The 23,388-nt window shown below is 53.0% G+C and overlaps 1 protein-coding gene across 1 annotated transcript; it reads left to right on the plus strand.

The window, feature by feature from the left end:
- The first annotated feature begins 995 nt into the window (after positions 1-995).
- On the plus strand, positions 996-19,537 carry SDC4 (syndecan 4). Its single transcript, XM_032838672.1, has 5 exons — positions 996-1,096; positions 12,236-12,374; positions 13,395-13,441; positions 14,294-14,492; positions 17,445-19,537. The coding sequence occupies exons 1-5, from the start codon at positions 1,028-1,030 to the stop codon at positions 17,594-17,596; spliced, it is 606 nt and encodes a 201-aa protein (XP_032694563.1). The 5' UTR covers positions 996-1,027; the 3' UTR covers positions 17,597-19,537.
- The last annotated feature ends 3,851 nt before the right edge of the window (positions 19,538-23,388 follow it).

Raw genomic sequence — 23,388 nt, forward strand, 5'->3', positions numbered from 1 at the left:
TTTGATTATCATGGGAAGCTCCCCCTTAATAATTCCAACAATATCTATATCTGGGAGCCCCAGAGGATTCCACCTCCAGCCCTTCCCTACTGCTTGGGAGGATAAGGGGTAAGGCAGGGGTAAGGCAGGCACACAACTTTCTTTTACAAAGGGTGGAAGCAGATCTGAGACAGACTTGCAGACCAGTTAGAGAGATCACACTTTTTCTGAACTTCAAAATCTGGACGATAACACAGAGGTCGGCCATCCTAAGACCAAAAAGTCTGCCCTTGCGGTTGTGTTTTTTGTTTTTGTTTTGTTTTGTTTTGTTTTGTTTTTAGCCTGCTGCTAAGAATGGCTTTTACGTTTTTGAATGATGGGGGCGGGGGGTGGATCAAAACAAGGATATTTCGTGACATGTGAAAATTATATGAAATACAAATTTCAGTGTTCCGTAAATACTGTGTTATTAGAACACAGCCACATTCTTTTTAAAGTATTTATAGCTGCTTTTGAGCTACAATGCTGGAATTCGAGTCAAAGTATTGTAAGAGATTGAATGGCCCGCAAAGACGAAAACATGTAGCTCTTTAAAGAATAAGTTTGCTGACCCCTTGCTGACGTTTGCTGACGTCCCATGCGGAATGTGTTGCGTACCCGCAGAGGGGAGCGCACTGCGTTTGAGGAACGCGGGTCTAAAAACTGAAGACCCTGGGCAAGTCCGTGTTCTCAAGTTCCCCAGGTATAAAATGGGTTTAGACACAGTGATCTCTCGGGGCCTGCCTGGCAGGGCATCAAAGAAATAAAGGGGACAGGGACTCGGGGTAGATCTCGAGCTCCAGGCGCGCGCGGGACGGATCCCTCGGGGTTTCTAGCCGCGTGGGCGGGCGCAGCGCCCGGAGGCCCAGCTTTCCTGGGGGAATTCCGGGCGGGGTGCAGCGGCGGGGCGGGGCGGGGCCGGGGCGGGGGCCGCCCACCGCCTATAAGAGGGGGGGCCACACGCTCACCCTGGTCATTCGCCTGCGCGCTCTTTGCGGACCGCGGTACCATGGCCACTGCCCGCCTGTTCGCGTTGCTGCTGCTCCTCGTGGGCGCCCCCGCCGCCGCTGCCGAATCGGTGGGTGCTTGGAGATCCCCGGGGGGCGGCCCGGTGCCTCCTTTGTTCCTGGGGGCCTGGGATAGGGGGGCTCGGGGAGCCGCACCTCCCCCAACTGGACGCCGAGGCCGGGGAAACTTGCTGGAAACTTGGCTCTGGGGTCACGGGGAGGCGCCGGGCCGGGGTGGCTGCCCCGCGCGAACGTGCGCCTCAGCCTGTTGCTCTTCCCGCCTCCGCTGGCCTCGGCCCCGCCGCGCGCTCCAGACTCGGACGTGACTAAGCCGGTGTCACCTCTTCTGTCCCCACACTCGCGCCCTTCCCGGGTTTTCCTGGGGCAGGCTCCGAGTCCTGGATCCCCCTGCTCGCCCTCCGTAAGCGGCTGGAGCGGCGGCTCTAGAATCCTTCGGGGCCTGGGGACGAGGGGGCTGCGTGTACTCGGAAGGGGGAGGGGGGCCGGTTGTGTGTGGGGGGCCTTGTTTCACACATCAGGGGGTGAAGAACTGAGCCCTGACGGGTCTGGCCCCAGCCCTGTCACTGGCTTGTGACAGGGCAAGCCCCTGCCCCTTCTGAGTGTCAGTTTTCCTATCTGCACATTGGGCTTGGGGGAGCGCAACTGGAGATGACCAGTGCTGCTTTAGGGGCCGCTCTGATCCTTCAAGGACGGAGGGGAGGGATGATTTGGGCTCAGCACTTCACCAAGAGTTGAACCTTAGCTTTCTGCGAGAATACTGTTTATTTTTGTCGAACTGCACACGAGAAATTGGAGCATGCATCTTGAGTGGGGTAAAGGGGGCTGGGGGAGAGAAGCCCTCAGTGAGCCGGGAGAAGCTCTCCTCTCAATGCCTGGTTGTCCCTGTCCTAGTTTACAAACCCCTAGGCCACCAGAAGCTCCATTCATCCCAGCAGCCAGTGGGGGAGGAGGGTGACAATCTCATCTGGGAAGTTGGGGGAGTGGGAATTGATGGGAGAGGCTATCTTGCCCCCAGGGACCCCAGCTCTGTGCCCTCTTCATGCCCGTAAGCCCCCCATTTTGGGGGAGAGAAAGTCTGTGGCGTTTAATCATTGTTGAATTCTTTATGGGGTTCCTTTCTCTTGCGGGCTTCGGGAAAGTCCTTTCTGCCTGGCAGGCTTCTAATGAACAATGAGTGGGACCGGGAGAAGAACAGCAGGCAGTGATGAAAGCAAATATTTAGCACTTATGGTGTGCCTTATGGTGTTCTAATAGCTTTCTAATGGCTATTCTAATGGTCTGTTAAGTAGCTTAATTTTGACAACCCCGCAGTTTACTGTTCTTAAGTGGGTCCTGAGGCTGAGGAGGTTAGCTAACTTACCCGAGGTCGCACAGCTAATAAGGGGCTGACTCACTCAAATTTAGGCAGCCAGGCTTCCAAGTTCCTGCTCTTACGATAAGCTGCATTCCGATGCTTTCTGAGTGGCTGTCCTTGTGTCCCATCCTCAGGGCTGGCCAGCCTCAAGGAATTCTGAGGTGGAAGGGAACAGGGGCCCAGAGTGGGGGGATGACTTCCACAAATTAAGGGCAACCTGACCTGAAGGTTAGTGTCCGAGCCGGACCCCAGCCTTACGCCTGCTGCTCCCTAGGCCCCCGAGAGATGTGTTGGAGTCAAGCTGCTGGGGAGACCATTGAAGGCATGTCAAGTTGGGTCCAGTCACACAGCAGTCCCGGTTCAGGGGCTGCTGAGTCGACAGGTGCTTCATGGTGAGGAGCAGACAGCTGGGTCCTGGGGGAAGTTGGAAGGATATGGTTTGGGGGAGCGCAGCTGTGTCAGCCCTGCACCTGGTGACCCATCCGCTGGGGAGGAGTAGGCCCCGAGCAGCTGCTTCCCTTCCGCAGAAAGGTGTCCAGAGAGGTGCCTGACCCTCTCTCATCCTGACCTCAGCACTCCCCTTCCTGGAGAGTGTCACAGACCTTCCACCTCTCATTGGGTCACAGGACTTCCCTCTTTGCTTCCCCTGTCCCTTTCTTGCCCAGGTTGTGGCGGGAAAAATCAGACCTAGTCATAGCTGAGTAGCCTCCTTTTTGCAGGTGGAGAAAACAGGCCCAGGGAGAAGGGGTTTGCTGGTTGCAGTTAGGATTTGTGAAGTGCTTTCCAGATGCCAGGTCTGGTGCATTTTATCCTCATGAAAAGCCCAGCATGTGGGGATTGTATTATGCCTACTTTACTGATGGGGGAACTGAGGTCTCCCTCCCCAAGGTTTAGGTTTAACCAAAGGCCTGCCCTCCCCTTGGGTGGTACCCTACCCCTAACCCTGAGGGCTTGGTGCCACAAGTTTTGGGAAGGGAGCCCAGTCTGAGCAACCAGCCTCTTCCCTGGTAGGGCTTTCTATCCCAAACCAGTTCTTCTTGTCCAGCTGGGAGCATTCCCCTGAACCGCCTTCCTGCAACTCCTTCCCCAGCCAATTAAAGACAGCCTTGTTTTGGGAGCTGGACCCCCCCCCCCTCCCCTCAGGTATTGCTGCCCAGGGGCACAGCCTGCCGATGTGGCACCAGGCCCAGTGGGTTCTGGGGAAGTGTATTTTAGCTTAGAGAGGTTTCTGGTCTCTGTGAGAATTCTCTCCCTTAACTGCACCAAGGTGGGACCAAGGTGGGAGTGGGGCAGAAGCCCAGGGGCTCTGGGACCCTTGAGTGGCCAGTGAGAACTCTTTGGAATTCTTAGAAGCCCAGAGAGCCGCTAAAGGGATATTTGGGCCATGGTCTAGAGGGTTCTGTGAGGTTGAGATTCTGCCATCTGTAAAATGGGGTTTGAAACAAATGACCTTGAATGCCCTTTTCAGCTCAAGTATTTCCCCATCCCCACCACACATAACCACTTCCACCCATGACGGAGGGGATTTCTGCTCTTTTCATCTTCAGTGAAATACTGGTCCCTTAGGACTCAGCAAATGTATGTATGAATGAATACATGTATGTATGAATGAATTCATGTATGTAACGTCATTCTGAAAGGTGCGTGGAGTTTATTTGTCACGAATAGGAAGGTCTTCCAGGGATACTGTGACGTAGGTTTTATTACTCTATTTTTATACGAAACTGATGCTCAGAGGAGGATAGTGGCTTGCCTAGGTCAGAACCTGGTCTCTCTGATAATACAAAGAGTCGGATTGGAGCATCTTCAGAGAACATTCCATATGAGGAAATTGGCTGGGTTTGAAGGCAGATACCTTGAGTTCTGCCTCTGAACTGCAAGGTGACCTTGAGCATAGGAGCCCTATCTTTAGGTCTCCGTGTCCTCAACTCTGTAACAAGCCCACCTTGGGCTAAAGCCCTCCAAGGGTCCTTCCTGCCCTAAAAACACACCGCTGAGGGGTAGGGAAGCTTTCTTGGCCCCCTGGGTGAAGATCCTAAACAAGAGAAACTGTGGGGTGGAGACATTCAGCTCTTGCCATCCCCAGCTCCTGGAAACAGAAGGCTTTTCCAAGGACTTGGAGTGCTGGGCCATCCTGAATGCGGAGCTGGGAGAGCCAGGCTGGGCTTCCAGCCGCAGTTCCCCCTTGGGAGGAATTGGCTCCTGGTTCTTCTCAGCCTCCTGGACTGTGGGTGTGATTTCCAAATGACCTCTTAAAATTGGGGGAAGGGGCTGGACAGGGCCTGTGAGTCACTGAAGGAGAGCAGTGACCGGCCTGAGTCACCCATTTCCTGGCAACTGTTGGCTAGTAGGATGACTCTGGTGGGAGTGTTGGAATGGGCTCCAGAATTTTACCTTGTCCTCTGAGACCCTATTCGAGATAGTGTCCAAGCACCCCGGGCTTTGAGGGGTGCAGGAAATGCCAGTCCTAGGCCTCGGGCCTTCCAGTGTCTTGTGGGTGGGTGGGCTCTGACAGGGTGCAAATCCAGCCAGCCTTCAGAATTGGGCTTGGGACCTGTGCAGAGCAGCTAGAGCTGTTTCCCGGAAAGTTCTGAGCAACCAGAGCAAAGGTGGTGCAGTCCAGATAGGATGGCACCCCAGGAGGCTGATACTTCTGACGCCCTCTCCTTGCTACCTAGAACTGGCTGGAGAGCCCTGGAATGGTGGTGTGGGCCCAGACTGACCTGACTTGCAGGGGTGTGAAGTCCACCTCTACTAGCTACAGGGCGGTGGGCACGTCGGCCAGTCTCCCCGGCCTCTGCTTCCTGGGCGTTGGGGTGAGGCTGCAGGTAAATCTGACAGTGTGTGCCTGGTAGGGAGGTTGCATTCTTAGTGACAGGACACCGGGTGGTCGTGTACCTTGGAGGATCCTAGTCCCAGGGCCCTTGGAACACTCTCTGCCCTCCACTCCCTCCCCCTCCAACAGGGTGGGAAGGGAGGAGTCCAGGGTGGGGCGGATGGAGTTCAGGTCTCCTGTTTGTTTATTTTAGAAGTGGGCTGTTCGCTAATTATCCGATGGGTTTATATTTAAACAAGAACCAGTTCTCAGCAGCCCCACCCCTCCTGCTGGCATCTGTGGGAAGCCCTGGCCGAGCTATTTGCCAGCAGCACTGAAGGTTGGTGGGGGTTTGCTAAGGGTATGGGACCACCTGGACAGAGCCCCCAAGAGGTCAGCCTCCCCACTTGGAGGTGCAGAATTTCTAGGCCTATGGAGGCTGAGTATATTGCAGGTATAGCGCTCTGGCCTTGGAGTAGGGGTGTGATGGTGGAGGGGAAGGTACAGTGTCTGAAAAGCCAGTAGGCTTTCAGTGCAGGTGCCTGGAGAGGGAGGAGAAGGCCTCTGTCAACAGTTGGGGCCTGATTTCACCCTAGAAGGACTGGAAGCCTGACTTCTTGGGCTGGTTAGTTAGTAACTCGCTGGTGACCTTCAGGCACGTCCCTGCATCTGGCCAGGCCCTTTGGCCCTGTTAGAGGCAGGGTGACTAGAAGTGGGTCCATTTCACAGCCAGAAAAACCTCTGAGTCACCATCGCAGCTCTGCTGCTCACCCCGGGACATGTAGTTAGTTAATAAGTCACTTCGCCAATGTGTCCTCAGTTAAACACCCGGTGTGTCACTTAAGGGTCATAATCGGTGTTTGACAAACTTGTAAAGTGCTGGCGTGATCTTAGTTTATTGTGAGCAGATCGATGAGGGTTCTTCCCCAGGCCAGATGTCGGCTTCAGGGAGGTGGCATCTGAGTGCGTGCTGAAAGTGTAAACCGATAGTTACAGTTCTTGGGGTTCAAAACTTGCTATCCTTTCCAGAGGGCTCCAGGAGTCCCCATGAGATCGCATTTTGATTTGAACAGTTCTTCCTAGCTTAAGCCTTCTACAGTCCCCCCACCTGTCCCTGCTACTCTCACCCTGTCTGTGCCCCCAGTTACTTAACCACCCTCACCCCCTGGCCAGTCCCTCTTACTTAGCCCCGCCCCCCCCCTTTTAGTCCGCCTCTCCCCTCCCCCCACTCTGCAGGCCCAGAGCTCTGCTGCCCCAGTTTCCTCTGGCACAGTAGAAGAGGCTGGCTAGTCAGGTGACACCTGGGGTAATGGAAAGGGGAGGCAGGGAGAGGCTGGTATGTGTGGAAACAGTGACTTGGTGGAGCCTGCTGGTCGTGGCCAGGCCTGTGGGACTGGCTGTACCACTCGGACCTCAGGCCATGGGGGCAGGGATGACCCGTGGCCAGTCACAGGGAGCGGGACACTCTTTGCCCCGGGAAAGACCTGCTGGGAGACGTCTGTGGGACAGACTGACCCAGTCTGGAGCAGTAGCTTCCCCACGTGTGTGTGCGTGTGGAGGGGGGAGGCTGGGAATGGGCAGGAAGTCAGCACCCAGGGCTGATCTAATCAGCCGAGACAAGGCTATCAACTCTGCTCTGGAGAACATGGGAGGCTTGTTTACCTCCCGCCCATGGATCCAGCAGGGACTTCGGATCTGCTGCCTAGATTACAAGTCCCAGCTTCAATACACCTCTGTCTCTGTGGCCCTCGGGGAGCCAGCCCCCCTCCAGGCTGTCTCCAGCAGTAATCGGAGCAGTGCCCAGCTTGGTTACCAGGCCCTGAGACAGAGGGAGGCTTGTCTCTTTGAGAAGCGTCTTTTACAGGTGGGCAGACTGGGGGGCAGTGGGGAAAATCCCCATCACCTGCTGGAATGCAGGAGTCCCCCCCAACCCCCATCCTAGCTGGCACCCCAGGATCCTGGAGCCCTTGCTGTGGAGTGAGTTGCCCTGGGGGGTTGGTGAAAAGTTGGCTGCTGGCAGTGCCAGGCCTGGTTTCTCTCCTGAGTGATTGTGTTCAGAGTAACCCGACCTTGGAGTGGGCAGAGCTGACATTCGAACCCCAGACCTGCCTTAACCCTTCAGGTACCAGAGCACCAGGCTGTGGATTGGTGTGTGGTTTCTTTCTGCCTTTGGATATTTTTTTGTCCCCAAGGCAGGTCAGGAAAAACCCCGGGGGTACAGGTCCCCAAGTAGAATGTCAGGTGTCTCTGGTCACTGCTTTTTGCTTCTTTTTGGAAAAATACCACTGAGTTTCCTCTGCTTCATTCTTAGTAGAATGGGGACTCCCAAGTTGTATGGACCCATCTCTGGGTTCTTTGCAGTTTCAAGGGACCTGGTTGGTTGTTGAAAAGTCTGGTCCCAGAAGCAAAGTAAATTCATTATAGGTATTTATTCACGATTTGCAGAGCACACTCCCCCCAACCCCCATCCACTGACCACTTTCTAGCAATGGAACTGCTTCCACAGCTTTTCCCTGGTCTCTGAACCCTTTGAGCACTAATCTCTTTAGCCTGAATGAAGGCAGGTGGGGATTAATAATAGCTCCGACTCATTGAGCACCTGCTGTGTACCAGGCCGTATGCTGGGTCCCTTGCACACACTGATGCATTGCACTTAATTCTCATCATCCTGCAGGGCACTCCTAGCCCTGCTGACCAAAAGAGAAAGCTGAGGGTTCAAGATGGGACGTATGCCCCAAGACTCTGGTAGTTAGAAAGTGGCCAGACTCTGCTTTGCTTGTGGGTAACCACTCTGCTGGCAGATCATTTCTGCCGGAGTGTAGAGCTCTGATTGTGGCTCCCCAGTTTGCTCCTTCCGTGGAGTACCTGACCCTTCCGAAGGGGGGATGGGGGAAGACAGTGATTGTACCAGAGGCCCCTTCTGGGGAATCTCTGGTCAGAATCACTCTGGTGGGTTCAGTAGTCGGAGCCCAGTGTCCTTGCTCCCCCCTACCCCGCCCCCTTGAATTTGGCTTGCAGGATTGTCCTTCTGGTCTCACCTCCTGAAAGAAAGGTCAAGTGTGTCCCAGACTCTACCTCTGCTGGGGAAGGAGCCTGAGGGCAGAGTTGGGGGAGGGGGAGGCTCTCCTCCCTCTTTTCCTCCCACCAGCTGACCAGGTCTTGACCCTGAACTTCTCACTGGTGCCCTAGCCAAGTTTTTTGTTCTTTTGTTCAAGCAGTATCACTTTCACCTTTGTTTGCTCCCTGGTGGAGCCTGGCCTGGCAACGTAGGGTTGGGGTGGAGAGGTGACGCGTGGGTGGCAGTGAGAAATCTGGTTGTGGCTGAGGCATGGTCTTGAGAAAGATCTGAGTTCAAATGCCAGCTCCATTGCTTTCAGTTGTGTGACTTTGAATAAATGACTCAGTTACACCTGAGTTCCCTCCAGAATGGCCAGAGCACGTTTTGAGACTATTGGGCTGGACAAATGAGCTCATAAAGAGGAGAATCCAGCTTGGTGCCTGGCACGAAGTGGATATTTGAGCTGGTCACCCCAGACCCTGCGTGTGCTTTTTTTTTCCTGAGGACTGAAGCTTTTTGGGCTTGGGTTGGTGACCTTTTCCTAGCTTCCTGCCTGTAGTGTAAGGACTGGATGTGGAAATGTCTGGAATGACAGCTGCAGCCTGTGGATTTGCTGAGACCCTTGGTTTTGCTGTCAGAATCCTTGAAGCGGGGTGGGGCGGGGGGACAACTCCAGCCTCAAGCACGGAGACTTAGGTTCTAAGTCCAACTCTGCGGCCAAGTGCTTGGCAGTCCTTGGCAAAGTCCTTTGTCTTTTAATATGTTTGCCGGGTTATAAAATGAGACCATACAGCTCAGCGGCCTTGGTTACCTTCTGGTGGCAGGTGTCAGTTCCTTTAGAACAGAAGCGCACCTCCCCCCTCCGCTGTGGCTAATCTGGGGAAGCATCCAGCATCTCAAGTCCCCCCCCCCCCCCCGTCACCAACCCCAGGTGCCCACCAGCCCCACAGCAAGCAAGGTCTGTGGGACCCAGGCCCACTGACCTATTCAGCTGGTGATTTCTGTTGCGGTTTGTGAGAAAGGAGACCCAAGGGCCCAGAGAGGATGCCTGTGTGTGCACACTCCCCCATGAACACACGGTCCGCAGGCAGGGATGGGGGTGAATGGGGAACAGATGGGTAAGCTCCGCTGGGAGCACAGTAGGTCCTCTCTGGTCAAGGCTGGTTCTGGCTGCTGAGTGGCCTGGTTCTTCAGATCCACCCCAGCCTGAATGGGCCTTGTCTGCAAAGCGGGTGAGGCAAGGGCCGGCTGCTGACACGCCCCTCACCCCCATACACTCAAAGGGAGGCTTGCCCATTGCTGACCTAGTCTTAAAGGGTTCCCGTTTGGGAATTTCCCTCTTGTCAGGAGTCAGGGGCAGAGAGGAGCAGAGAGAGGGTGCTTCTGGAAGAGGGATTTGCTTTCCTGTGCCCTCCCATGAGCATGCCCCACAGAGCTTCTTCCATGCCCTGGGACTTGCTGGAGGAAGGCATATTGGCCCCTCTAATGTGTCCTGAGTGCCCTGGGATAGGTGTCTGACTGGGTCGACAACTGGCCGTGCCGCTGACCCCTGGTGCTATCTTAGCCAAGCCATCTATCCTCTCCAGGAACCTGGTATAGAAAGGAAAGGGGAGGGATCACCAGGCAACCCCTGAGAGGGCTGAACTGCCAGTGAATTTGGGTTTCAGCTTTGGTTTCGAGACCGCCATTCCTCTCCTAGTCTCCACCTGGCTAATGAAAAAACTGAGCGAGTAACTCTCAGCCAATCAGCATGCTAATTCCATGGGTTGTTTTGAAACACCCCTTAGCACTTTCACATAGTAAAAGAAGGGCAGGACGAGTAAACAACATTCCAGGGCTCCGGGGGACAAAGAACGCTACCTGAAACTGCCCAGTGTTGGGACCCCAGCCCCTTTCTGGGGGACTTGGAGCTGTGACTCGCACAGGTGGTCTGGTCTCTGGGCCAGGTCAAGTGGCCAAAGGACCATTTTTTTTCCTCTGCTGGGCTGCATCTGACCTCCACTCGCTAGGGCTCCCGGCTGGCTTGGGTGGCTGGGCATTCTGTGTGCACGTGGTGAAAGGCTCAGGTGACCTGTGCCTCGTTCAGGTCCAGCGTGGCCGCTTTCTGCTAACGTGACCTTGGGCAAGCCACTTAACCTTTCTGAGGCCCCGGTTCCACTTCTGCACAGGATTTATCAGGAGGATGTACTTCGTTTGCGAAGGGCTTGAGAGGTCCTGCTCTTCGAGATTTGGAGCCTGGGGGAATTCGGGGCTGGAGATGGGGGCGGGAACACAGGGACCTCGCCCCAGGGACAGTTTCACAACCGCTGTGAGGAGCCTTCCTCCCAGGCTGCCAGAGCGTAGCCACAGGCACGGGGCTGTGTGCGGGGGCTGGAATTCCAACACCAGCAGCTCAGCAGCTCCTGATTCCCGAGTCATGAAGTCATCCCCAACCAGGGCTTAACCCCTTCTGGCTCCCCACCCCCACGTGTGCCAGTGTTCAGCAAAGACTGTCCCATCCAGTGGAAGAGGGCTGCGTGCCCGCTGCCTTCCTCCTAACCTGACCCTCCTCCCTTCCCGGAATCCAGCATCTACGCTTCCGGGGGTGAAGTTCCGACCAGCCTGGGCCTCTCCTGCAATGCTTATTACCTTGTTCTAGGAACAGATGTCCACACACCACCCCCTCCCCCACCCCTGTCACTGACAGTCTCAGCTGGCTGAAAGGACAGCCTGGGGCCGTCAAAAAGACACTTGGCCTCTCCACTCTTGAATTACCTGGCTGACTCAGTTTTGTGACCTTAGGCAAGTCACTCCCCTGTCCAGAGCTCAAATTCTCTCCCGATTCTGGGAAATGAGAGGACGGGCCCTCCCTGGCCTCTGTAGCTGGTATTCTGGGGGTTGTGAGCAGAGCCCCTAAATAGTAGGCACTTTAGTATCTGAGTAAATGGTGGGGGTGGGGAGGACTTTGCTCAGGGTTGTTCTTTGGAAAGCCTTAGCCCCAGAGCGAAGAGAAAGGTGGTAAGCATTCTGAATGTTTCCTACCTTTGTGAGCTCTGAGAGATGGGAACAGTAGCTGATGTTCTTAATTGGACCTTGGGGAAGCCTTTGCCTCCCTGGACCTTGATACTTTTACCTTTGAAAGCTTCTTGGTGGAAGTGGACTTAAGATTCTGCTGTGATGTGATGGGCTGGGCCCCTGTGGGGTAGGGACAGAGGACATTTGTGGGTGCTGGAGGGGATGGTCCGTCCACAGGGTACCTCTCCTGTGCCCTCTCCTGGGCTTGGTACAGAACAGATCTGGGAGATGCTGGAAAACTGAGAAGAGTGTGCTAATGGACTTGTGAGTCACCAGGTCTGCGCAGTGCCTGGCCTGAGGCTGCCCTAGGGTGTGGGTGAGCCAGCTCTGTCTGTCCCAGCCCAGTCTGAGTCAGCTGGGAAGGGTGTCCTAGACTGGGCAAGACCAGGGCTGGCCGCCCTTTCCGCGCTTCGGGTGAATCAGCTGTGACTCCAGGAGCATCCTGGAACCCTGGAGTGTTATAGCCTCCAGCCTGTGTGGTTCTGTCATTAGGCAGCTTGATGCTGAATCCTCACACTTCCACCTACTGCTGGTGTGAAAAGGAAATGCTCAGTTTCCTCAGTTGTAAAATGAGGTTAAATATATGCCTTAGGTGTTAAGAACAGGGACTGACACGTAATAATTGTTTAGTCAATGGTAACTAGTAATATTGAATGTTGTTGAGTTTTAATAAATAAAACTTGATGAGTTTTATTAGCCCAGGTTGGGAAAGAGATTTGCCTAAGGTCACACAGCAAGTTGGGGACCAGGAGGGGTGGTCTCCAGGTTCTGGTCTGATTACATTCCATCACCCAGGTTATCTTACTGAATGCCCACTTCACTGCGTTTTGGGGCTCGGGGTGGGGGGTGTTACAGAGCACCAGGGTGCTACTGATGTGGCTGAGGTGGCTTCCCTTTTTTTATTCTAGATCCGAGAGACCGAAGTCATTGACCCCCAAGACCTCCTAGAAGGCCGATACTTTTCTGGAGCCCTACCAGACGACGAGGATGTTGGGGGCCCTGGGCAGGAACCCGATGACTTTGAGCTGTCTGGCTCTGGAGATCTGGGTATGGAGGGTGTGTGGTGGGGCTGCCTGGGGTCCTAGGGCTGGAGGGAAAGTGACCTCACCGAGCACAGGGTAGTGAGCTCGCCTGGAAACTTGGATTTGGTTCGGGGTGGTTTCCTGCAGTGCTCCTCCCCTCTCACAAAAGAGGAAACAAAAGTAACTATCAACCCTTTTCCATTCCTGGCAACCCTCCTTGGGCAAGTTATTTGTTGCTTGGAGTTCATTTGTAGCTCTAGGTTTTCTGAGCACCGGCCTGGACCTGTCTGCCTGTGGCTGGGGGCCTGGTGGCGGTGGGACTGGAAAGACCTGACAGTGTTTTCTTCTGAAAAGAAGGACCTACTCAAAGGCCTGGGAGCATGTGTGGGCAGAGGTGTGGGTGGGGAGCCAGGAACAAGCTCCTGCTTCAGGGGGGAGTGGGTGAAGGGGCCCTGGACGAGGGGGAGCTAGGGCTGTTCCTGGTCTTCTGTGACTCCCTGGCTTCTCCAGAAGCATCCTTCCTGGATGCAGAGGGGTGTGAAAGATGAGAAGTTGGAACTTTGGAGTCACGTAGTTTTGAGATCATGCTGTCTCCTGTGACCTCTGAGCCTTGGATTCCAAATCTGTAAATGCTGTGAAAGATAGTCTCATATTTAATATTACAATCTAGAGTCTTCTCAGAGGACTCCCCTGGGGATCTTACGAAAATACAGACTCTGATTCAGTGGGCCCCGGAATGCTACATTCCTGACCAGCTCCCAGGAGAGGCTCTTGGTCCCTGAATCCAAGAGCAGGGGTTACAGAGCAAGGGTCTGGAGCTGATAGATCATCTGCTCCACTCCCTGCCCAGCATTCTTGTGAAAGAACCAGGGAGCCCATTTTACAGATGAGGTAACTGAAGGTGGGGTGGGAATGGCCACTTGTTGTACCTTGAGCATAGGAGGGTTGTACATTAGGACTCCCACCAGCCGTGGCTGATAAAGGGGGAGGTCCTTTATTTAAGGGGAAGTGACCTCACACTCAAACAGCCTTTCTGACCTTCCAGATGACTCAGAGGACCCCCAGATCCTTCCTAAAGTAATCCAACCCCTGGTGAGTAGTTCATGCTTTTTTGCCTCTCCCCACGTGCTCCTCTGTAACACCTATAGGAGGGGTCCATAAGTTGAGGGTCTGACCTCCTGCTGTAAGAAAGCTTTTATTTGTGGCCTCGGCTTCATAGGGGCAGGCACAACTGTGGGTCGTGGGTGAGCCATCCTTCCTGCAGGGATAATCACTGTCAACACTTAGATGTGTTTCCAAGGTCCTTCTGTGCATTCCTAGGTATTTCCCAACATAAATATCAAATTGTAGATAACAGTTCTGTGTGCTGTATTTTTCACTTAAAGTGGTCAGGAGTTTGAGTCTGTTTGCCCACATAATTAAATGCGCTTCCTAGGCATTTATATAGGCTGCATAATCCCAGTTCACTGTTTTTCCCTTATTGACGAAAATGTTATTTATGATTTTTTTGACTTCCTGAAATTATAACACTAAGCAGGCGTCTTTCACTCAAATCTCTGATAAGCAACTTGGGACAGAGCCCCATAGGCAAAGTTACTGCCTTAAAGGGCAAGCAGTTTCTGCCTGCAGCTTTGCCGCACTGCCCTCCGGGTGGCGATTCTCAAATACCCACTAACCAGCAGCGAATGGGAACACGTGCTTCCTAGCACCCTGGTTCCATTATTCATTCCCCTTTTGGGACAGATCTGGAAAGGTTGAGGGTGAGCATTCGATGGCATAGTGGTTGAGAGGTTGGTTAGTGCTGCTTTCTGTCCCAGGCCCACCTGGTTCAGCCAGCACGATGGCAGAAGCAGACTCCCTCCCTGGCTGAGTGTTCCTGTCCCCTGCCCCGGGTGCGTCCCGAGGCCACGCTGAGTGTTTGTCTCCTCCTTCCACCCCGTCCAGGTGCCTCTAGATAACCATATCCCTGAGAGGGCAGGGCCTGGCAGCTGGGTCCCCAGTGAACCCAAGGAATTGGAGGAGAACGAGGTCATCCCCAAAAGGATCTCGCCATTCGAAGGAGACGAGGACGTGTCTAACAGGGTGTCCATGTCCAGCACTGCGCAAGGCAGCAGCATCTTCGAGAGGACTGAGGTTCTGGCAGGTGAGGTTCTCACTAGAGACTTTGAAGGGGGAGGGGACTCGGGGGAGATGGTGCTGCAGACACAGATGCCTTGGGCTCCTTGGTGCCCCTTCCTTCCCACCACAGGGTACCCTGGAGACTCAAGGACTACCCCTCCCTAGGGGGTGGGTCTGATGGGGCTTGTAGCCTGCCGGAGGGAGAGGAAGAATTGCATACCAAAGCCTTCTGAAGAACAGCGTGAGAGTCGTCACTTGCCTTATTAAGTCCTGTCTTCCTTTCAAAACGATTGCACAACCTGGCGGGTGGTTGGTACTGGGGAGTTAATTATTAAACATTGACTTCCCTTGAAAGTCCCTTGAAAGCCCCAAGACTCCTTGGATTGGGTTGTCTCCCCATCCACCTGCTTGGTCACTTGACGGCCTTATGACCTTGGCTGAGAAGCTTTCCAACCCCATTGGAGGAGGGGAGCCTCAGTTTCCTCCTCTCTGAATGGGTACAGTGCTACCCCTTGGTAGGTGTCATAACTCCTTGAAAATTAGAATCTGAAATAATTTGGGCACCCAGAAAGCACTTTCCTGATTTGTTGGTACAAGCTGTCATTGAGTCCTCACTGACTAAATCCTGGGTGGCATATTGGGGTCCTTCTTATGACAGATTAAGACACCGAGGCCTGGAGAGAGAGGTTCAGGGTTGGCGTGACGTGAGAGCCACAAGGTTCTCGACTGGTGTGCTATTGTGGGAGCTCTGCCCGAGGGTGGGGCTTCGGGTGTGGTCTTCATCTGGGGTGGCGACTGCTCCCTTTTCCCCTCCCTGGCAGCTCTGGGATCGCCAAAGCTGGGGCTGGGTTGTCAGAGGGAACTGTCTTTCTGGCCAAGTCTTAATAGGCCAAGGGCCTGTCTGCATGAACCAACCTGGTGAATGGGTGCCTCGGGCCCAGGCTTGGTTACTCCTGTTTCCTGGCAGCCAACTGGGCTAGTACCTCCCAGGAGGCTTGTGGTACAAGGAAAGAGCCCTGTGCCCTGCATTTTGCAGATAAGGCTCCTGGGAGAATATAACCCCAGGTGACCTTGGGCCCAGCTCAGCCTTGATCCTGGCCTCCTGGTTGCTGTGCCATGTAAGAGGGGTAGTGGGTGCTGTTGGAACCAGAGAAGCCCTTAGAGACCTTTTCACCTTCTAAGCTTCTGAATATTTGGTAAAACCTCCCCCATCTTTTTCAACCACAGAGTTTCGCTTTTAGCTGGCGTACGTGGGATCAGCATAGGGTTTTTCTTGTACCAGCTAAGGGTTTTGCTGCTTTTAAAGAAAAATGTTAAAACCACTGATCTAGTCCAAGCAAGTGTGTCTTATAAATGGGAAGACTGAGGCCCAGAGAAAGCAAACCACTTGCTTGGGTCACATAACAAGAGACAGAACCAAAGCGAGGTCATCTCTTAAGCCTTCCAGTTGAGAATTAGACACGTGTAAGATCTTCATGTGAGAAGTGGTGTAACTGTTGTGCTAGTTGGGGTGAGACCGTCCATTCCAGTAACATCCCGGTGGCACCTGGGTGCTTGCTAGATGCCTTCTGATCCATGTGTCTCCCTCACTGGGTCCCCACAACCCGATCAGACAGGTATGTCTGGCTCTCTGGAAGCTCAAGAGAAGCTAAATCACATGTCCAAAGTCACAAAACTAGCCCTGGTGTTTGAACCTAGGACCACAGTCACTTTTGAGACTGTCCTTGAACCTTGTGGAGAGAGAGGCCCAGCACAGACCAATGTCCTGATAAGAGCCAGGAGGTTATCAGAGGGGAAGGGTGATAAAAAACAGTCATGGAATTGAAACCTCATTCCATGTGCTTTTTCTGTATTTTGGGGGGTCTCTTTGTTGTTGCTTTTTCATAGAGTTTTAGCCAAGAAAGAACCTTCCCGGGCTCCTCTGTGCCACTCTGCCCCTGTTCTGTGCATAGATATGGAGTATGTGCAGGGATGGAAAATTAATCTCCTTAGCCGTAGTAAGACCGAATTAGGGGATAGTCTGCCCCAGCAAGGATTCTGTGAGCTATCCCTGCCCCCTCAACGAGCAGGATAGAGCCCTTCAGGCAGCCTAGCGTTCTGCAAAACAGCTGTTCACCTGAGGTCAGCAGCCCGTGTCTGCCTGACCCCAGCAGGCACCTTTGGCCAGTGCTCTGCTCTGAGCTGAATGGGGAGAGTCATTTCTTAAGCACATAACTGGCGTGCCAGGCCCAGTTCAGGGTGCTGGGGATACATGTAACCACCAGAGTTTACAGTTAGTGAGTACTGAGCCTCCGCCATACATTGTTCTGAGTATTTGCGGTGGGTTAATTTATTTAATCCTTAGGACCCGTGCATGAGAAAGGTCCTCCTGTTTCCATTTTGCAGTGAGAGAGATGAAGGCGCTTGCCCGATCGCACAGCCAGCGATGAGTAACGGGAGTGGGTTGTAGGCTCAGCCCCTGAGCTGCACACAGAGGAGAGGAAACCACAATATGTCATTGCCTGTGACACAGTAGCATGGCCCCATGTTCGCATGTCCGAGCTGTGTTTGGTAGCGTGCCCGTGTGTGCATGGAGCACTTTTGTACCTGTCCGTGCAGGTGTGCGCACACAGAGTCTGCTACACAGTGCGCCATGCTCAGGCCTGGCGGGGGTGGGGCGAGTATGTAAGGCGGGTTGTCAGAGCCTGGGGGTTTGCTGGCTCCCGGCCAGTTGGTGCTAAGCTGTCGCAGGGGCATGCCTGGCTGTGGGCTCCAGCAGGTGCAGGTTGGAATGGTGGCTTCCCCACGCTCGCCCTGTGGTCTTCAGTGACTTAACAGTGACCCCCTCCCACCACCCCCAGTCTTGTGAATGAGGTCGTTCTGAGCACAGGTGACAGCAAGGGGGAGGCTAGATGTAAGAGAGCTGACGGGGACGGGGGGGGACTTGGCAGTGTGCCCAAGGTCCTGACCTGCAGTTCTCCTCATTCTTCCCCTGCAGCTCTGATCGTGGGTGGCGGCGTGGGCATCCTCTTCGCCGTGTTCCTGGTCCTGCTGCTGGTGTACCGCCTGAAGAAGAAGGACGAAGGCACCTACGACCTGGGCAAGAAACCCATCTACACGAAAGCCCCCACCAACGAGTTCTATGCCTGAAGCGCCTGCCTGGGCACTGATTGGCTTGGACCTCCACAGGGGAGGGAAGCCGAAGGATTTGGAAGGATGGACATTAGGGTAGGGGGAGGGCTACCTAATACTGACCTTTCAGCATCTCCAGCTCTGATAATGTTTCAAGTGTCGGAAGATATATCATCTTCTGTTCCTGCCTCTTCTTGATTCTCTGGGCCTCGGTTGTCCTGGCAGAAAAATAGGGTTACCCTTGGCCTTGCTGAAGGCAGGTCTGGGATTGGATCCTTTCTTGATCTTAAACTTAAAATGTGGGCCCAGCTTACAGCCTGTCCTGAACCTGCCTCACCCAGAGCCCCTCTGAAGCTGGGACGGGAGTCCTGCTGGAGCTCTGCCCCCAGCAGCCTTCTCCTCCCTCTTGTGAAAAGGAGCCAGGAGAAGGAACTAGAACCATCTGCATCTTGAGACATGTCCATCCAAGGGCACTTGTGACCACACTACAGGAGTCTGTGGCATACCTTGGGCCATTCTTGGCTCTTTCAAGTTGACTTTTTGGAAATCAACCTTTTTTATTTGGGGGAGGGCGTGGGGAAGGAGGGAGGGTGGGGAGAAGAAGTTCATACTAGAACGGATTTGCAGAGTATTTGCAAATCTACCTTAAGCGGGGTAGTTTTTTCTGATTGGTTCATTCCTTGGTGTAGGGCCTCTGCCTGGGCAAGAATGTGCCGATGCCGAGACCTTCTCCGCTCTCTTGCACTTTCCACAGTACCTGCGAAGTTTGTATTTAATGGCTTTTTAAAATTTTGTTTCTCGAAAATGAGAGAAGAGATGGAGATATGATTTTTATTAATTTTTTTTTTTACTATTTATAGCTTCAGATAGGGCCCTCTTTCCTCCTTTTCTTTAAATATCCTTCCCATTTTTTTTTTTTTAATACTTAACACTCCCCCCGCTGATGACCTTGGCCCTTTCTGAAGCTGCTTCCTCTAAGGAGTAGCTTTTGCTGAAACAGTTTTCTAGCAGATCCCAAAATATAATGTAGGGGATGGTGGGATATTTGTATCTCTTTTATTGTAATATATTATTATTCTTCCTTGGTTCTAGAAAAATAGATAAATATATTTTTTCAGGAAATAGTGTGATATGTCCCATTTGAGGTTGGCTGGATGGTTGAGTGAGTGGATTTTCATGTGGCTGAGTGGGTTTTTGCCTCTCTCTCTCTCTCTCTGTCACTCTGTCTCTCTCTGTTCCTGGTGCCTTCTCCTGATTGGGCTGGAGTAGTTGAGCGTAGGCAGTTCTGCCTTCTTTGTAGCTTCTACTTTGAGCCCAACTGGTGTTCCTTTGCTCTCCTCAAATTTCCGAGAAAATTGGAGAGCTGTGCTATCCACTACGGTGGCCACTGGCCACATGTGGCTATTCAAATCAATGAAAATTGCATAAAGTGAAAAATTCCTTCCTCATTTACACTAACAACATTTCAAGTGCTCATTTGCCACATGTGACTCGGGGCTGCTTTAGTGAACAGGCAGGTAGAGACCATGTCCACCTGTTGAACCACAGTGCTAGAGAACAAAACTGACTTAACAAGTCCCAGCCCCAGCCTTGCGGGGGGAACCTTATCTCCCTGGGCAAACCGGGAGGATGGGGAGGGCTGATGGGGCCCTGGCCCTGGAGCTTGTTATCGGTGACCTGCTGCTCCACAAAGAAGAGGACTGGTGGCCTAGCCTGGGCAGGCCGCCTCTTCTGTCCCCACTGGCTGGGGTATAGGGGAGTCGCCCTTGCCTCCTGCATCCTTCACCCCTTCAACCTGGGGTCCCAGCTGGCTGGGTCCTGTGCACTGCCCTCCTCCCCCTTGCCATGTCCTTTCCCTCTGGCTATGTTGGGAGTGAGCACATCTTACAGCCACCTCACACTGTTGTCTGTTACTTAATTTTTTTTTTGATAAGATAATAAAACCTGGTACTTTCTAGATTGCCTGTCTCTGTCATTTTTAAAGTTTGTAAGAAGTCCTCCTTTCTGGGTTCTGTATCCCTTGATAGCAGTGGACCCTGAGAGAGTTGCCTGACCAGATCCAGATACCATTGGTGGGGCCAGACACCAAAGGCAGAGAAGTAAGAAACCAAGGAAGGGCCTGGAGAGGAGGAGAATCAGAGAGTACAAATGGCGGGCTCCTGGGTGGCTCAGTTGGTTGGGCGACTGCCTTCGGCTGAGATCATGATCCCAGAGTCCTGGGATTGAGCCCCATGTTGGGCTCCCTGCTCAGCAGGTAGCCTATTTCTCCCTCTCCCTGCTCCTGCCCTCACTCACTCTCATCTCTCTTCAAGAAATAAAAGTGCACGTGGCAACCTGTGGGCTTGTCGTGCCTGCCTTGGTTTTTTGTTCAGATGGTACCTTGTTTCAAACAAGTCCTTGGATTAGGTGTCAACTATAGAAATGAGGGTGTTTCCCCATGTAAATCCAGATTCCCTACTCCTCTGGGGAAAAACTCAAAAGATTTGGCTCCTCTCCAGCCACATGGCCACAGCTGGAAGTTGCTCACAGTCAGGATCTGTCTAGACGTGGGTTCTGTGGGTTGCCATAGTCTTTGTCCACCTGCTGTCATTCTGCTTGTCCTCTGCAGGCATTGTGGTAGGCAGGTCTGGACAGAACCCATTGGTGCCTCTCTTGATCCTGGTAAAACCCTTTTATCAAGGGGGAAACCTGCCCTGAGCTTGTCTGCAGGGTTAAGCCTGAATTCCAGGGCTTTGGGCTTTGGTGGTCTAACCTTGGTGCCATGTCTCCCAGTGCTTAGCTGGGGTCAGGCGAAGGACTCAGAGGAACTGGCAGTAGAAGCAAACCCTCAGGTCACATGCCTGTGCCAGAACCCACTCTGCTTCACACCAGCACCCGCTTCTTCGGCACAACAATTCCACAAAGTGGGTGCTTTCGGTGTCCCCGTTATACAGGTGGGGATGCTGCAGCTAAGAGGTTACAGGACTCGTCCAAAGTGACCCAGCTAACCAAGCGTAGAGGTGGGATTTGAACCCAGGCACTTGGGCTCTGGAGTCCACCCACAGCCACATTGCCCATCAGAGCTTTTATGTGGCCCAAGGCCCCTTCACTGGAGGCTGCTTGGGACCGTTAACCCCCTTTGAAGCAGCCAGCCTGGCCTCAAGTCCCTCCCGAGTCCCAAGTGGCTTGAGCAGATCTCTGTTCCTCATAACCGGGTTCTCGAAGAAGTTCCTCACATCTGTGAGACCTGGTAGCTGGTGGCCCCGTGGCTGTTTCAATTGAAAGTAATTTTTTAAAAATAAACAGTTCCCCAGTTGTCCCAGCTGCATCTCAAGGGGTCAACAGCCACGTCCAGCTGCTGCCGCTCTGGGCCGTGCAGACACAGGCAGAGCATTTCCACTGTTCCAGAAATCTCGGTCAGGCCTGTGTCGGGTGATGTGAGACAGTGGCTCGGGACCTCTGAACTTGGATTTCAGCTTTTACAGCTGTTACCTTGTGTGCCAGCAGCCTGCAGAGGGGAAGGTCTGAGCCAGGGACAAGAAGGTGCTCAACAAAAGGCACCCTATTCTCATCAGCGCCATCCTTTGGGTAAGCTTAGCTCCAAGAGGCCCCTCTATGACCTATCACTGTGCAAAATTACCCCCTGATGGAGGGGCTAAGGACCGGTATCTCGAAGAGTTTCTGCAGATCAGGAATGTGGGAGCAGCTGAGCTAGGGCGTGTGGGGCCTCCCGAAGTTGTCGTCAGAATGCTGACCAAGGCTGCAGTCATCTAGAAACTAGACCCGGCTTGGAGGATCCACTTCCAAGGTGGCTCACCCCCATGTCTGGCAAGTTGGTGCTGCAGGCTGTTGACAGGAGGCTGCAGTTTCTTGGCATGTGGACCCTCAAGGGCCGATTGTGTGTCTTCATGACATGGTGGCTGCCTTTCCCCAGATAGTGATCCATGAGAGCAGGAAAGTACAATGCCTTTTATGGCCAAACCTCGGGTCCCACACTGTCACTTCCACGAAGTAGCCTCTTGGTCACACAGGTCAGCCCCATTCATTGTGAAAGGAGACTCCAGGAGGCAAGACCCCTTAGAAGCCATCTTAAAGGCTGGGTTCCATATATCCTGGCTGCTGGCCAACTCTGGACAGGGCTTAATTTCCCTAAGTGCTAACTCTGAGTGCAACTTGGGTTAATATTATTTCTGAGGATTGGGCACAGGATGCAAAGTAGATTTTAGACAGTATTGAGCCATTTTGTTCATGATTTTGCCGTTTTCCTAAAGCAGTAAAAACATGGATCCCTGTATGGGGCAATTCCTCCATAGGGCATGGGGAGGCCTATAGGCCAAAAAGATTCCCCCTTGCCAGGAATTTGCTATGTAGTTTTGAGGCATGAAAGAGTCAGAATTCTAAGGTGTTCCCCAATAATTCTGCCCTCTGTTGTAGACAACTGTATATTCTTTCCCCTTGAACGTGGGCAGGACCTGTGAACATGATAGAGGCCACCTCTATGACCAGGTTACATTAGATAGGAAAGGCAAAGGGGTTTCGCAGAGATAACTGATGTCCCAAATTAGTTGATTTTTGAATTAGTAAAAAGGGAGAGTACCTTGGGCGGGCCAGGCATAATGATTAGAAAGCACAGATAAGAGGGTCTGGAACCTTCCTGATAAGAGAGATGCTCTCCTGTTGGCCTTGACGAAGCAAACTTCCGTGAGTTCTACAGCTACAAGGACATGAGTTTTGCCAACTGTGAACTTGGAATAGGATCCTTGGCCTCAGACAGACTGCCCTGTGAGCTCTGGCTCGCACCTTGATTACGGTCTTGGGAAATCCTTAGCAGATGACCCAGCTAAGCAATTGCTTGGACTCCCAGTCCGTGGAAACTATGGGACAGTAAACAGGTGTTATTTTCACCCATTATATCTGTGGTAGTTTGTTACACGACATAGAAAACTAATACAGGAAAGTCACCTGCCTCTGGGTCACCAGTTTCCCCATCCATGAAATGGAGGGGAGCACAATGTCTGGATCACCTCTAAATGTACTTCTGGAGGAATGACAATGACAGCAAGGTTCCCATATAAAGTGCGGACAGTGGGCCAGGTCCTGTTGAAAGTGTTTTACATATATTGGTTATTTTATTCCTCGTGACGCCTTGTGAAACCAATACTTCCCCCTTTACAGAAGGGGCAACAGAAGCACAGAGCGTTTAAGCGACTTGAACTTGCCGAACCTGCCCCGCTTCAACATAAAACTTGGCCTCCAAGATGGCTGTTGTCTGGAAAGCTACCATTTGTATTCCTTGATTTTAAGGCAACCCCTCTGAAAATACATATAAATCATTAAGTGTGAGAAGGGAATAGATATATGTGTATCAGGACAAAATCAGCCAAGCCCAGGATCCTCCTTGCCAGGATGAGGCGTGGACAGCACCCTTTCAGACACCAGCCAAGGCTGGGGAGGAGAGGAGGACGGTTTGAAACAGATGGGGGCTGGGAGATGAGCTCTTCAGAGTAGGCTCCCCATTAGCTCTCTATCATCAAAGTGAATCCACAAAGAAGTTGGTCACAAGGCTTTGCCTTTCCCTAGAACTTTGCCTGCCTCTGGGGCTCGCAGCCAGCTGGAGCAGGTGTTTACCGCTTTAGCCCCTGAAAGCATTATTGTGCCACTACTGCCCCGCCTGCCTTTTTCCCTGGGGTTTGGGAAGAGAGCCAAGCCTGCCTGGAGGGCCTTTTTTTGGTGAGTATGGTCAGGGATGACTCTTACAGAACTTAGTGGACATTATCTAATTGGTTTCATTCCTCTTGAAGCTGTTTCCTCCCTCCCTTGCTGTCTTCGTG

This window comes from Lontra canadensis, unplaced genomic scaffold (genome assembly GCF_010015895.1).
Source record: "Lontra canadensis isolate GAN:19392208 unplaced genomic scaffold, GSC_riverotter_1.0 scaffold105, whole genome shotgun sequence".
Lineage (NCBI taxonomy): Eukaryota > Metazoa > Chordata > Mammalia > Carnivora > Mustelidae > Lontra > Lontra canadensis.

What these genes read in the sequence shown, in the direction of transcription:
- SDC4 (XM_032838672.1), top strand. Translation starts at nt 1,028, where the DNA reads ATGGCCACTGCCCGCCTGTTCGCGTTGCTGCTGCTCCTCGTGGGCGCC. An exon ending in CTAAAGTAATCCAACCCCTG is followed by an intron (nt 13,442 to 14,293) that starts GTGAGTAGTTCA and finishes CACCCCGTCCAG; the next exon opens with GTGCCTCTAGATAACCATAT. An exon ending in GAGGACTGAGGTTCTGGCAG is followed by an intron (nt 14,493 to 17,444) that starts GTGAGGTTCTCA and finishes CTTCCCCTGCAG; the next exon opens with CTCTGATCGTGGGTGGCGGC.